We start from the raw sequence: 13,493 nt of genomic DNA on the forward strand, positions 1-13,493 counted from the left end.
TTAAACACTGCCACTTTAACTATGGGCACAGAACAAGAGCAGATGCTCTCACTGGCTGGTTCAGATATCCAAGAAGTAGCCCAGGAATGCTGTCTACTAGTGTAAAGCTTGAATACAGGCACACAAAAAGAAAAACTGGCAGGCAGTCTCCTCACACAGCCTGAGTGTATTACCTTCAGCGCTTTTTCTTTCTGAGCCTTTTGTCTCTTTGCTCTGATCCCTTTAAAATTGTTACTGTGTTTGCATTTCTGAGATTAACCTCATTGTAAAAGACACAGGAAAGAAATATAAAAATACTAATCTCCCATCAAGCCTGAAAAGATATTTAAAAATCTTCCTGGGCTGGGGATTTAGCTCAGTAGCACTATGCCTGCCTTGCAAGCACAAGGTCTTGAGTTCAATCCCCAGTACCAAAAGCAAGAAAACACACACACACAAAATCCCCAAACCAAACCAAATAAACAAACAAACAAACAAAAACTTCACCCAAAATATGAAGAACAATGCCTTTTTCTAACTAAGGGAAGATAAAGGCCTAAGGGGAATCAGACAGGGAGAAAGAAACTGAGTAGTAACAAAGATCTGACCTGTGATGTCTAACACACTGAATTGTAGGAAGCGTGGAGCCTGTTTCATGGCCCTACAGACTCGATGAAAAGCATGGATCTTACATGGATCAAAGTTAAATGCAGCCTTCCCTCTTTCTTTCATGCATACATACACGGAGTCAGCAAATGTGCATCTTTGTATCTAGGGTTGGGGACTGTAACACATAGCTACACATTCTCTGACATTCTTATCAAAAAGTGATATCTATCATTGACTGGCAGTGAGAAGGGTTGGGCAAGATTTGACTGTCATTTGGTTTGTCTTCGTGTCTATATTATTATTGCAGGTCTCTATTGTTAAGGGTGGTACTGTGGTAGCTTTTATTCGTTCTTATGTTATGTCAATATCCAGTTTGTCTTTCATTTTTAAAAAAGTGACATCTAAGCCTGGCACAGGAATGCACACTTGTAACCCCATCACTCTGGGAGGCTGAAGCAGGAGTACCCTAAGTTCGAGCCTAGCGTGGGCAACTTAGTGACTTAAGTGAGATACTCTATCTTAAATAAATAAATAATGCTGGGAAAGTAGTTCATTGTAAAGGTCTTGGGTTCAATGTCAAGTTGCACACACCTCAAGAGCCACAGTGGAGGAGGAGAAGGAAGAAGAAGAAGAAGAGGAGGAGGAGGCAGGGCAGTTTGTCCTGGTGGAATTGTCAGGATTCAGACTTTCTCTCAGAATGTGAAAATGAATGCAAGATTTTGGGGATTGACACTGACAGGCCCATTCTGCAGTTGGACAGCCGTGTCTTTGCCAGGGAATACGAAGATACTCTTGGAACCTGGGTTATATTTGAAGAAAATGTTGAACACGTGGATACAGAAGGCAATAACAAACAGTGCTAAAGTATAAATGCCACACAATGAAGAAACTCAGCATGACCAGAACTCTCCTGACAGAAAAGAAGGAAGGAGAAGAAAGCATAGGAGGGGGTAGAATGACTGCAGATGAAGGATAATGATTTCTCCTATAGACCCAACAGGATTTGTAGTTTTGTACATGAAAATGAAGACGAAGTTGTAACTCCAGCCTCAGAAAAACATTTAAAGGTGGAAGAGCAAGAGACTAAAGTGAAAGACGGTTCCAACCTCATCTGTGAACAGGAGAAACCACCGGAGACGCGGGGTTCTGTTCTTCCTGTTGACATCCCTTCTTCTGAGCGGGAAGGTTCCGTTCTTGTGGAAACTCAATTTGCTGCCTTAAAAATCACCCTGAGATGAAATGTTCTGCATAATAACTACTAATGAACTTGTAAAAAAGCATTTTCATATAAAATAATGGTGGTATAGCTAAAAAAATTTTCTGCTTGAACTCAAGACCTTTAGATTCACACACACAAACACACATGCAAAATGTGAGAGATAAGATTCCTTTGCATGAATCTAAATGGACTTGTGGTTGGTCCGACCAACATGGTATAGCAGAAGTTAAACTATGGATCTTCCTAGATGAGGTCACAAAAAGCCTTGCAGCTTCTACCCAGTTCATGGTGTGTTGACTACTCAGAGATTTTCATGCTAAAGAGGCCACGTCTAGGCACTGTAATTGACTGTTGTAAGTGATCGCAGCCATCTTAGCCCCTTCAAACCAGTGCACCTCTCATCCAAATACATCTGACAACCAACCTCTACTAACTCTATGTGGAATAATACTCATCTGCCCAAGGCTGATTGGAATTTTCAACTCACAGAATTGTAAAATATAGCAGCAGCTCTTTTAAGCAACTAGGTTGTAAGGTAGCTAACTGTGCTGTGATTCCTTAACCCTACCAGGGTTAAGTACACTGCACAGAGAAAAGTTTTCAAAGTCTTACTTGCACAGCTTTTTGAGAAATCAAGTCCTCTTTGGAATATTCACAAATATTTCTAAAATTTAGCAGAAATTTCTCCATAAAATATTCCTCTTGGTTTTCAATGGTGCAAGCATGGAAGTTCTATGTTGTCTTCCAAGCTTGAGTAGATTTAGTTGATGCCAGTGGCTCTAATCCCTGCGAGCTGAATGGTCACAGTGCTGTTGACTTTGACAACCTTACAAGCCCAGGGAGATCTTTATGAAAAATATTACACTTAACTGCTTTTCTGTTGGCCTGTATTCTGATGTGAAGGCTAAGTGGGAAAATGATCTTGTCTTTACTCAGAAAAGTGTTTTGCTTTCCAGTTACCTCTCAACTGTAGGATAAAATATGTTTTATTTTCTATAATCTCAAGCCTTACTTTCTAACTCTTGTTGGAATAGATGCCTGGCTGGCTTGCTTCATTGTTTTCTAAATGTGGTGAAATTTTATAGCAACTACAAGTTATGCCCATGCTGGGAACTCTCATGTCCACATAAAATATTTATTCAAACCTTACAGTTTGCATTTTTAAAAAGTCCATTCTTGCCATTAATTTATTACATGAATGTGGATGACACCCTTGCCTCTGAAATTTGGATCTTACATGTAGTGACCTGTGTGCAATACTACAAGCCCATCTTTTAACAAAGTGGAGTAGTCACCTATGTTGCACATTTCAAATGTTAATTTCGAAAATAATCAGACATTCCACAACCCCAAGGCTTTGTCTCTTTTCCTTTATTGATTGAGATCCAATTTTAAAGTACCTATGGGGCTTAATTAAACATTCTAAAAATATGCTGGAGATTCATACTGAATAATTTAGTATAAAAGAGCTAAAAATATACATAAACAGGGTTAGAAGGGAAGTAATGGAGCTACAGGACCTATATTCTCAAGAAAAGCTTATAAAGCCCTGGTAAACAAATTAAAGAGGACATACAAAAGAATGGAGAGTCCATGATCATTGGATAAGAAAAAAGTATCATGTTGGTGTCCATACTATCAAATGTAGTATATAGATTCAGTGCAATCTCTATCAAAATTCCAATGGCATTCTTCACAGAGATGGAAAAAAAAATTACTAAAAATCACTTTTTGTTTTGTTTTGTTTTTTTGGTACCGGAGATCGAACTCGGGTCCTTGTGCTTGCGAGGCAGGCCACCGAACCACTGAGCTAAATCCCTGGCCCCTAAAAATCACTTTTAAAAACCCCACAGAACAGCCAAAATAGACAGTGTAATTATGAAGGAAAAATAACAGAGTTTGAGGCATCACACTTCCTGATTTAAGTTACATTACAAAACTATAGTAATCAAAATAGTATGGTACCATCATAAAAACAGACATATAGACCAATGAAACAGAATAGGCTGTCATGAGAATAATATGAACATAAATGGTTAACTAATTTTCATCAGTGACACCAAGAAGACCCAATGAGAAAGGATAGTCTCTCTAATGAATGATGCTGAAAAAACTATATTTAAACATGCAAGAGACTGATTTAGACACCTCTCTTGTACTATACATAAAAAATCAAATTCCAAATGAATGAAAGACTTAAATTTTAAATTCCTAGAAGAAATATACAACTTGACTTTGGACTCAGGAATGGCCACAACAAAAGCTTTAACTATAGAAGTAGAAATTAATAAATAGGATATATCAAACTAAAATGTTCTGCATTTTAAAGAGTTTTTAAGTATTCACCATATATTTTGATCATATCCATATCCTCTGCATATTTTGACTACATCTCATAATGTCATGTACTTCTGCAGTTAAAAATTTAATTTTAAAAGGGAAATAGTGTTTCTTATTATAATATCTGCTCTCAGCAGCTCATATTAAAACAGGGACTTCATGAAGAAATTCGCATTTTTTATCTTTTGTTATGAAGTGATCCTGTAAGAAGTCAATGTCTTTGATTCAGTTTAAGTGTACAATCAAGCAAGATGATGTCTTATCCAATTGGATAATCCTAGCAGTGGATTTTAGGCTATTTTAGGTGGAACATATAAATATCTTACGTTTTAATATGTATGTATCAGTTAAAGTGTATATTTAAAGCAAAAGTATCAAATCTGGCATTAGCATTTTGATAGACATGGATAAGATACCTCATGGATCAGAGGCCTCTCTCTCTCTCTCTCTCTCTTTCTCCCCCTCTCCCCCCTTCCCCTTTTCTCCTCTTTTCTTCCTATATTTCCAAACGTTTCCTCTTTCTGAATCTGTCTCAATCGAAAGAATACTTTTCACCTCCCTGGTGTCAGCCCTCTCTCTACACTCCCACACCTCTTTTTATTTATGAACAGTTTAATTCTTCCGGCACAGATTTACATCTGAATACACATCTAGCTGGGGAGTGTGGATAATGTTTCCTTAGGAAGCATTTTTCTTAAAATGTTTTTAAAAATTAATAAAGAGAAAGAAGGTGGAGAGAGAGAAAAAAGAAAGGGAGAAGGAAGGAGGAGGAAACGGGAAACAAATTCAGAACTTTAGGATAGGGTATTTTACCCTACTAGCAGATAATTAAATAAAGCATAAAACATATCAGAAAGTGAGAAAAATGAAACTGTGGCCTAACACATAGGCCCGTGCTTAAATCATTTTTCTGCTTTGCAATTTCCTCATCTGTAAACAACTCATCTTTATTTTAAAGTTATTCAGAAAATTAAATAAAATATCCTACAGGCAGCTTGATATAACATAATCATTTGGTTTTATTATAAGTTAAATTTCTTGATAAATGTAAGCAGTATGCACAGTAAATGTGTAGCAATAAAAATTTTAACAATAATGTATATCTATTTGTGATTGCCTTCTGTTTATAGTCTTTTTTCCATATAGAGTAGTGTTTTAGTTTTCTGTCAATGTAAGTGAGAAAAGCAAATCTACTGAAAGAAAAACATTGGAATAACAGTAGATCAGAAGGTATGTACAAATAGCAAACCTTGAATGTGACATGAAAATGAGTAAGTTTGTGAGTTAAAAGAGTTGTCCATGATCCCATCAAGCCCAAGATTTTCTTTTTATAACAAATACCTGTATTTATCTTTACTATTTAGAAATAAAAATCATCATAATAAAACTATTCTATTCTCAGAAAATTGATACATGTATATATTACTAATGAGAGACTAATATTACAGAAAAATAAAGTTACTCCTGACAACATATATCTCAACAAGAAATGCTCAGGTATGACCAACTGGGGCAGAATAAACAAAGCAGTTGGGTTTCTGGGCTCATATGAAAAATTACTACAGAAGCCTCTGCTCCAAGAATAGAGCCCAGGCAGATATACTGTTATAAGGACAAATACTCCGAAGCAGTGACAAAATTTACTGAAATGGTGAACTTCTGAACAACATAAAGTTCTGTCCTCCTTCTCTTACACTGTGGATTTATTTTTAGAAATTCAGTGGGAAATTAAAGCCTTCCAAAAAAACAAATGTGCACTAAGTTCTGGGTTCAAGTAATTAGAAACCAATGTTTAGCTTTCCGGAAAGTCTGAAGTTTCCAGAACATTGTGCAACACACCAAACAATTCTTCAGTTGCAAGACCATCCCACACTACAGGAAACAGCATCTCTGACGCTTGCTCACTAAATAATAGAATAGCACACCCTCTAATGAGTCAAATACCCCCAGAGATTTGCAGAGTAACCAGGGAAGTGGCACTGTCTCCATTTCCACATAAAACACAGTGGTTTCAGGGCAAGAACCTTGGAGTAAACAAGAATGTTTACACATCGTAGCTTCCTCATTTACTGACTTATGATTCAGAGCAAGTGACTTCATTCCTAATGTTGCTAATATGTGTGTAACTAGGTGTTTTGGGTTCCATGTTGTTCTCTCCAAAATATATATTGGATCAATATTTTGAGTGACTCTGGTTGGAGATAGGGTTTACAGAGGCAGTCAAATTGCAAAGCAGCCATCACGATAGGACCTAATCCAGTGTGACTGGTGTCCTTATAGAAAGGAGGAATTTGGACACAGACATCCTCACAAGGAGAACATGTGGTGAAGATAAAGGCAGATATCAGGGTACTGCTTCTATGGGTCAAGAGATGCAAAAGATCACCACTGAACCATGAAAAGCAAGGTTAGAGACAGGGAGCAGCTTCTCCCTCATAGCCCATGAGGGACCAAAGCAGCAGACAACTGGATCTGGAGCTTCTATCCTCTAGAACTGAGAGACAGTGAATTTCTGTCATTTAAGCTACTCAGTTTGTAGTGCTTTACAACAGCAGCTCCAATGAACTAATATACCACAAAAAGATTTTTACAAAATTATAATACACCATTTAATTTCTTTTAAAAACTTTTGTTCTCTGGCAGCCTTTCCATTGCTGGATATCAGAGTCTTCTTCCCAGGAATAGAAAGTGATGTTCTTGGACATATTTCAATATAGAAGCAGGCTTGAAGGACAGGCGCTTAATAGAAAGTGCAGGTCTGGATGAACAAATAAAGCAGAGGTGGCGGTTCTGTGGCACACATGCCACAGCACGATATTTATAACACTGCAAGCTCTAAAATATTCCTCATCATTGATATAAAGACGGGTCCTGGTAGATCTAATCATTATGGTCTTACATGATGTAGAGAAAGCACAACTGGCTGTCAGTAAATTTTTTCCAAGAAGCTAGAATCTGGGAGAAAACCAATATGACATTATATTCCAGCTTGTTCATTTTAAGTTTAAGGATCTCTGAGGAAGACCAGGAAAAGCCAGTGATAGCACCCCACACACATGCTGCGCCTCTGTTGGATAGTTTTTTGGAAGTACTGAAGGCAAAAGAGATCTTGTTTTTTTTTTCATTTGCATTGGTCATTATTCCTGTTTCCTTGACAAAATACCTGACATTCATAATTTAAAAGAGGAGATGTTTGGTTCATTGCTCAGAGGGTTTGGTCTGCGGTCAACCACTCCAAGACAGAAGCTCCACGGTAGGGTGGCATGGGAAGAAAATCTGCTCGACTTATCACATTCAAGAAGCAAACAACAAATGAAGACACCAGTATGGACCAGGAACCAGACATAGTTCCCAAGGTTATACTGCTATGACCCACCAAGACACTCTCAGAAATATGATTTACCGGGCCAGAGATTTGGCTCAGTGGTTCTGCTGCCCACTTTGCAAGTGCAAAGGCTGGAATTCAATACCCGGTGCCAAAAAAAAAAAGAAAGAACTATGGTTTACCAATCTACTACGTGTCCCTCAAATCAATCTAAATGACAATCAGGATTAATTGTCGCAGAACTTTTGATAGAAGTTGCTTGTCAGGATAACTCAGTATAAATAAAAAATATTTTCTACTTTTCAGGAAATGTGACAGCCTGAAGGGATGCATACATTTATTTGCTCAAAAACTTTCTTTACTTATTTGAGTGAGAGAAGGGTGTAGCGCTCTATTACTCTCCCAGCGGTAAGATTGAAGATGGTAGAGAATAAATAGTGAAAGTTTTAACCAGTGATATCATGAAGGAGGAGGGGAAAAATGAGAAGCTTCTCTAGGGACTGCAAGAGGTATGGGAAGTGAAGTCATTTTGAGCCACAAAACTCAGTTATAACTGGAGCATCAGACAGATGAGCCAGTTACGAATCAATGGAACAATAAGGGTTGGGCTGGGACTTTCTAAAGCATATTAAATGAAAATGATCTTTGGAGGAGAGAAGAAGACTCTTGAGGTCATAAATATATTTAAAAAAATAAAAATGCAGGCATCCCATTAAATATCTATGAGTCCCTCTAATAACCAATTTCAATTTCCTTCCACAAGGTGTTACTAAGAGACTAGCATTGGACTCCAGGCTCTGGGCACTAGAGACGTGGATCACTAACTGACAACCTGTGCTTTCACAGGCTCACAACTGCACATACCGACAGATATTTACATAAGTAGCTATAATACAGCATGATTAGCCTAGGGTAGAGAGCAATTTTCAGTCAGTTGTAGCTGGATTTGTTACTGGGCTCAGAACATCAGACAGTTCCCCACAGTGGCTGCTTAACGGGGAGTGGTGCTTTTAAAGATTCCCACTATGTGACTATGTGAGTCCAAGGCTGGAGACAGCTTACAAGAAACTGGACTCAAGAAATGTTTTCTCTACCATATGACTCATATTTTTGCCTATTGAGCTGCCAAAATTCTCCCTCCTTTGTTCTTCACACTCAGAACTTCCTCCTTGTCCTGAACATTTCCCTGTGATAGCGCATTTGGATATTTTGAAGAGGCATGAAACGGAAGATACTAAAATGGATTTGCTGTGGCCTGCCCGCGGCATCTATCTTAAGAACGTTGAGTCCAAGGTCAGCAGATATTTCAGACAGAGGATATCTTTCCCCCTTTGTTCGACTCAACGGTGGCTTTTATCACTCCGTGCCAGTCTGAATTCTCAGTGACATCCTCTACTTACTTTTATCTCAGGGCTTCTTTTCAAAGATTATTGTATAATTACACCGAGCTAGAATCCTTTTATTTTTATCATATTTGCTACATAAGCCTCATCTACTGACACTGTGAAAACACATCGGACTAAACTATGTTCCCAGGGCCAAAAATTTCGGCTGTCTCATTCCGGAGGGGCATTCTCCAATACTTCATACAGCTGTGTATCCCAAGTCCGAATGACCTGGAATGTCCTCCAAGGACAAGTTTGTTACAAAAGGGGCATGAAGTTTTCACGCGAAGGCTCCTCATCTCTTCTGGACAATGGCCTCAATATGAGCAAAGCATTGAGAATAAAGTGTGGAGGCCAAGGATGCTGCTGCTGATCTACACTGCATGGGACGGCAGTCCAGAGCAAGAATTCCTGCGAAATGTCAATAGTGACAAGGTTGAGAAACTCTGACGTAGAGTAAAATTTAAATCTTGTTAAGCAGAAACCCACAAATACAGTGACTCAAACAGGACAGAAATTATTAATTTTTGTTTGAGATCAAATACCCAGGTTCTTTCTATCTATCTTTTTGCCCTACGTCCCCTTATGGTGTTGAACTTCCAAAGTAGTCGAAGCTGACTTTCCAGCCTTGCAAATGCAAGGCTGACCCTTGTGTGTTAATTACCAGGGCTGCCATCACAATATACCATGGACCAGGTGACTTGAACAACCGAAATGTATTTTCTCACGGCTCTGAAGGCCTCAAATCTGAAATCCAAATGCTACCACATTTGATTTATCCCAGCAGCCCACTCTGTGGCATGCAGAGAGCCACTTCCTTATGGAATCCTCCTTTCTCCTCATGTGCACATGCTTGGGGCCTCTTCTATGTCTTATAAGCACACAAGTCACATAATATTCAGCCCCTCTCTTCAGCCTTGTTAAACCTTATTTACCTCTGTAAGCAAAGTCCCTACCTCCAAATACAATCACAGTTGAGGGTTATAGATTTGGTATGATTCTGTCTGTGTGAAAGAAGCAAAAGAAATTAGAAAACATTTCATGTTTAGGGATTTTACTTAGAAGTCGTATAAATTGCTCATTTTCGTATGCCATTGCCTTGAAACTTAGACACACGTTCAAACTACCAAGAGGGCTGGAAATGTATTCTCTAGCTTGGTGTCCATGTACTCAGCTGAAACATAGAGAGTTATGCTAATGAAAACAAAAAGGAATCTATTAAAGAAATTGGAGATTATGGAAAATGATGATTTATAATTTTGATTTAGCATTCTCCCATTCTCTGTTTCTTGAATTCCTTCTGACTACCAGGGCTTATTTGCTAGTGATATTTATTACTACATGGTACCTAAGTACCGCAGATGCCATACCCATTTCTAGATCATCTTTCATTTGGAAAAGAGTCACAAAACTTCACCCGCCAGAAAATACTTCACATTTTTCCATCAGTAGTTTTGAGTCCAGGTGAATTTACTTCCCACTTGGACACTGAGATAAAAGATCATTTATTACAACAATATATTAACAATTCTCATGCATAAATATATTTTAAGAATGACTAGGGCCAGGAATTTAGCTCAGTGATGCTGCTGCCTGTTTCACATGCACAAGGTCCTGAGTTTGATCCCTAGTACCAAAGAAATGACTATAATAAGTAGTAATACACTTTGTTAACATATATTAACTCAGTTCATAGATTGATATTGGATAAAAGTATTTCTAATGCTAAATTTCTAGGAAATATATGATGTGAAAGGTGAAAACAAGGCCATAATCCAAGACATTTGGGGAACTTCTGCAATAGTCCACATCTACATGAAATATCATAAAGCCTTAATAGGACTTAGGGAATAATTGCCCAGTTGGAGAAAGGTGACCTGTCACAGGCTCCAGTGAGCACCAAAGAAAGCCAACTCACCATTCTTCTTATAGAACATAATTTCTCCTTTGAATTCCGTTTTTTCCTCCAGTGATTTTTCAATCTGAAGCATCAGTTGCTCGTTGGTTTCAACACCAAATAAGAACTTGCAGCTGCAGCTCTTTTGCATGACTTCAGTTCGGGCAAATCCAGCAAGCTCACAGAAGCCATCTGAACAGTAGACTATGGGGAAACCCTTAGCCACCTGGGCATTGGCGAGAATGAAGTTGCTATCTGTTGAAAAACAAGGAGAAGATACCCAGCAACTTAACTCTTCTGTAAATCACAATTCATGTAACAAATTATAAGCACACATGTGTAGCACTGAAAATGCAAGTCCTGGTGGGCTCTGGTGGAAAGGGATAGATTAAGCATAAGATGGCATTGAGCTGCAGAAGTATGTATTAAGCTCTGGCTTGGCCTTCCTGTGCATTGGCCTGCTTAGAGGCACTAGGCATCCACTTGACAGTAAGGGAGAATGCTTTGCAGGAAGGCTTCCAGTTTTTGTCTTGATTCTGCCATGTAATGTATGGGTGAACTTGAATAAGGTCTCAAACATTCTAAACCTGTTTCCTAAGATTTGATTATCCCAAAAGCAGATCCCAAGACTAAGGTTTAGGTATAAGTATTTTATTTGGAAGGTGACTCTACTAGGTAAGCAAGTAGGATATTAAGGCTCAATCACACAAGGATGCAAGAACTCAAGATTTCCCCACTAAAGGACAGAAGTGTTTCTTTAGCAATGTCCAGCACTCTTCCTTGTTTAAAAATCACTACTGGTGTATCAGAGTGTTAGCACTTTTCAGCCATCCCTGTTCTGTAGCAGTCCCATAGATAGCTAGATGCCAAAAGCCACTCGTTTATAAGGAAACTGTTGCCATCGGGGACGGTTGTGAAGAGTGTATGTAACTGCACACTTGGTCTGCATATATCTCAAGGTGGGTAAAGTGAAATTCACAGAGCGCTGACAAGTGTGCCACAAGAACTACGCTACTTACTTCATAGATGTGTGATAGGGACTTTTTTTCTGGTCTTGGGGATCAAACTCAGGCACACACATGTTGGCCCACACTCCCAGCCCCGTTACAGGGATTAAAGAGGTGACACATCTACTCCTAACCATGTATCTGGCATAAATACCCAACGAAATGATGATGGAGAGTGTTATTTACATATTTATGGTTATTATAGTAATAATAAAGAATCAGAGGCTAATCAAACCAGAAGACTATTGTTAATGCTTGGCAGTAATCCTTGAAGGAGATATTGAGTCAAAATTCAAGAAGTTTATGCAGGATGAATATTTGGAGATTCATTTTTGTTTTGTAATCAGTTTTATTGGTACATTTTTGATACACATAGCAGTAGATTTGGTATTATTAGGAAAAGTGATACATCTGGAGATAGGCATTAAGGTACTTCTAAAGCCTGTTATTGGATGGCTTTTCATGTTTAGAATGATTTGTAGGAAATCTTATAAAAGTATTCATTCATTCACACATGAAACAAATGTTGGACACTGTCCATATGTCAAGAGTATTAGAGGCTGACATTTTAAAAATAGTAAAACTAAAAATTGAAAAAATTATAGGATAAATTCTTGACTGAAGAAAGTAGGTCAGAAAAATTAAAATATGTAAACATGTATATTTGCCAAATATGAAATGTTAATGCATAACCTAACAATAAATGTAGTAACTGGCAACTGTCGTGTTTTCCAGAGAGAGCAGCTATGTGCAAAGGGACAGCAGACCCTTATTTTTACCATGTACCCTACCATATACCATTTGAATGTTACATGCCTTATATATTGTCTGTTCAAAACAAATAACATGTTTACAATGGATTTGTAGCAGACAGCCTTTCTTGAATGCTATGAGACAAGTACTATGGCCACTTTACAGTGGCTAGCAGGATGTGCCTTGAGCACAAGTTTTCCCACTTTCTTTTAAGCTCTGTTGTTTGTGTCCAAACATAGTCCACTACTCAGTTGTGCTCTCATCATTCCAAGCCTCAAAGTACCAGTTGTATTGAAACCATCCATATCCTGCCTTGACTATGCTGTTTCTTCCATGTTTCCAGTTATTCTCTCTCTCTCTCTTTCTGAAAACCAGAGATAGAGACTCATAGTTGGAATTTTTAAATTATATGTTGCTTTGAAGCCATAAGGACAAATTAGCCTATCCTAGACTAATAATTCTCTCACGCTTGGCAGAATGACTTGTTGGCCATATATTAAATGTTGGACTTTGTCCCAGATGTGGATCCAAAAAATTTTATGTGATTCCTTAAAGACCTTATAGTCATGATTCTGTTGGGATTTCTGGCTAGGTCCAGAGGAGGGCACCATTCCCTTGGGGCTGTGGTTGAAGTCTCACCAGCGCCACCCTTCTGATCACACTCCAACCACACAGTATGTGTGTCTCTCCCTTCAAGGCAAAATCTGAGAGATTGCTTAGAAAATATAAACGAATAGCAGTGATAAAGTCCTCAGTCATCCCATAACAGTACTTAACGTGCTTTCACAAGGCATTTGTCAGTAGATCACTGACATGTTACTGAGTCTTACTATATGATAATGCCAGGAGAAATGGTTCTTCCATATAGCAGGTTCTGCACTGAGGGGTAGGGGTATTTTCAGAAGAAGAAGAAGAAGAAGAAGAAGAAGAAGAAGAAGAAGAAGAAGAAGAAGAAGAAGAAGAGGAGGAGGAGGAGGAG

At 38.3% G+C, this 13,493-nt stretch overlaps 2 protein-coding genes and 1 pseudogene across 3 annotated transcripts in view; 2 read left to right on the forward strand and 1 right to left on the reverse strand.

Annotated features, from left to right (window-relative positions):
• Positions 1-13,493, forward strand: part of LOC104854315 (immunoglobulin-binding protein 1) — a 563,742-nt gene that overhangs the window by 428,337 nt on the left and 121,912 nt on the right. The gene's annotated exons all lie outside the window — the stretch shown is intronic.
• Positions 1-13,493, reverse strand: part of Kcnh8 (potassium voltage-gated channel subfamily H member 8) — a 318,111-nt gene that overhangs the window by 203,524 nt on the left and 101,094 nt on the right. The window contains exon 2 of the mRNA XM_010612815.2: positions 10,776-11,009. Within this exon, the coding sequence (XP_010611117.1) occupies positions 10,776-11,009 (234 nt within the window). The remainder of the gene's footprint in view (positions 1-10,775; positions 11,010-13,493) is intronic.
• LOC104854333 lies at positions 1,217-1,826 on the forward strand (annotated as a pseudogene).

The sequence above is a fragment of the Fukomys damarensis genome, unplaced genomic scaffold (genome assembly GCF_012274545.1).
Source record: "Fukomys damarensis isolate Sample0158 unplaced genomic scaffold, DMR_v1.0_HiC HiC_scaffold_28, whole genome shotgun sequence".
NCBI classification, from domain to species: domain Eukaryota; kingdom Metazoa; phylum Chordata; class Mammalia; order Rodentia; family Bathyergidae; genus Fukomys; species Fukomys damarensis.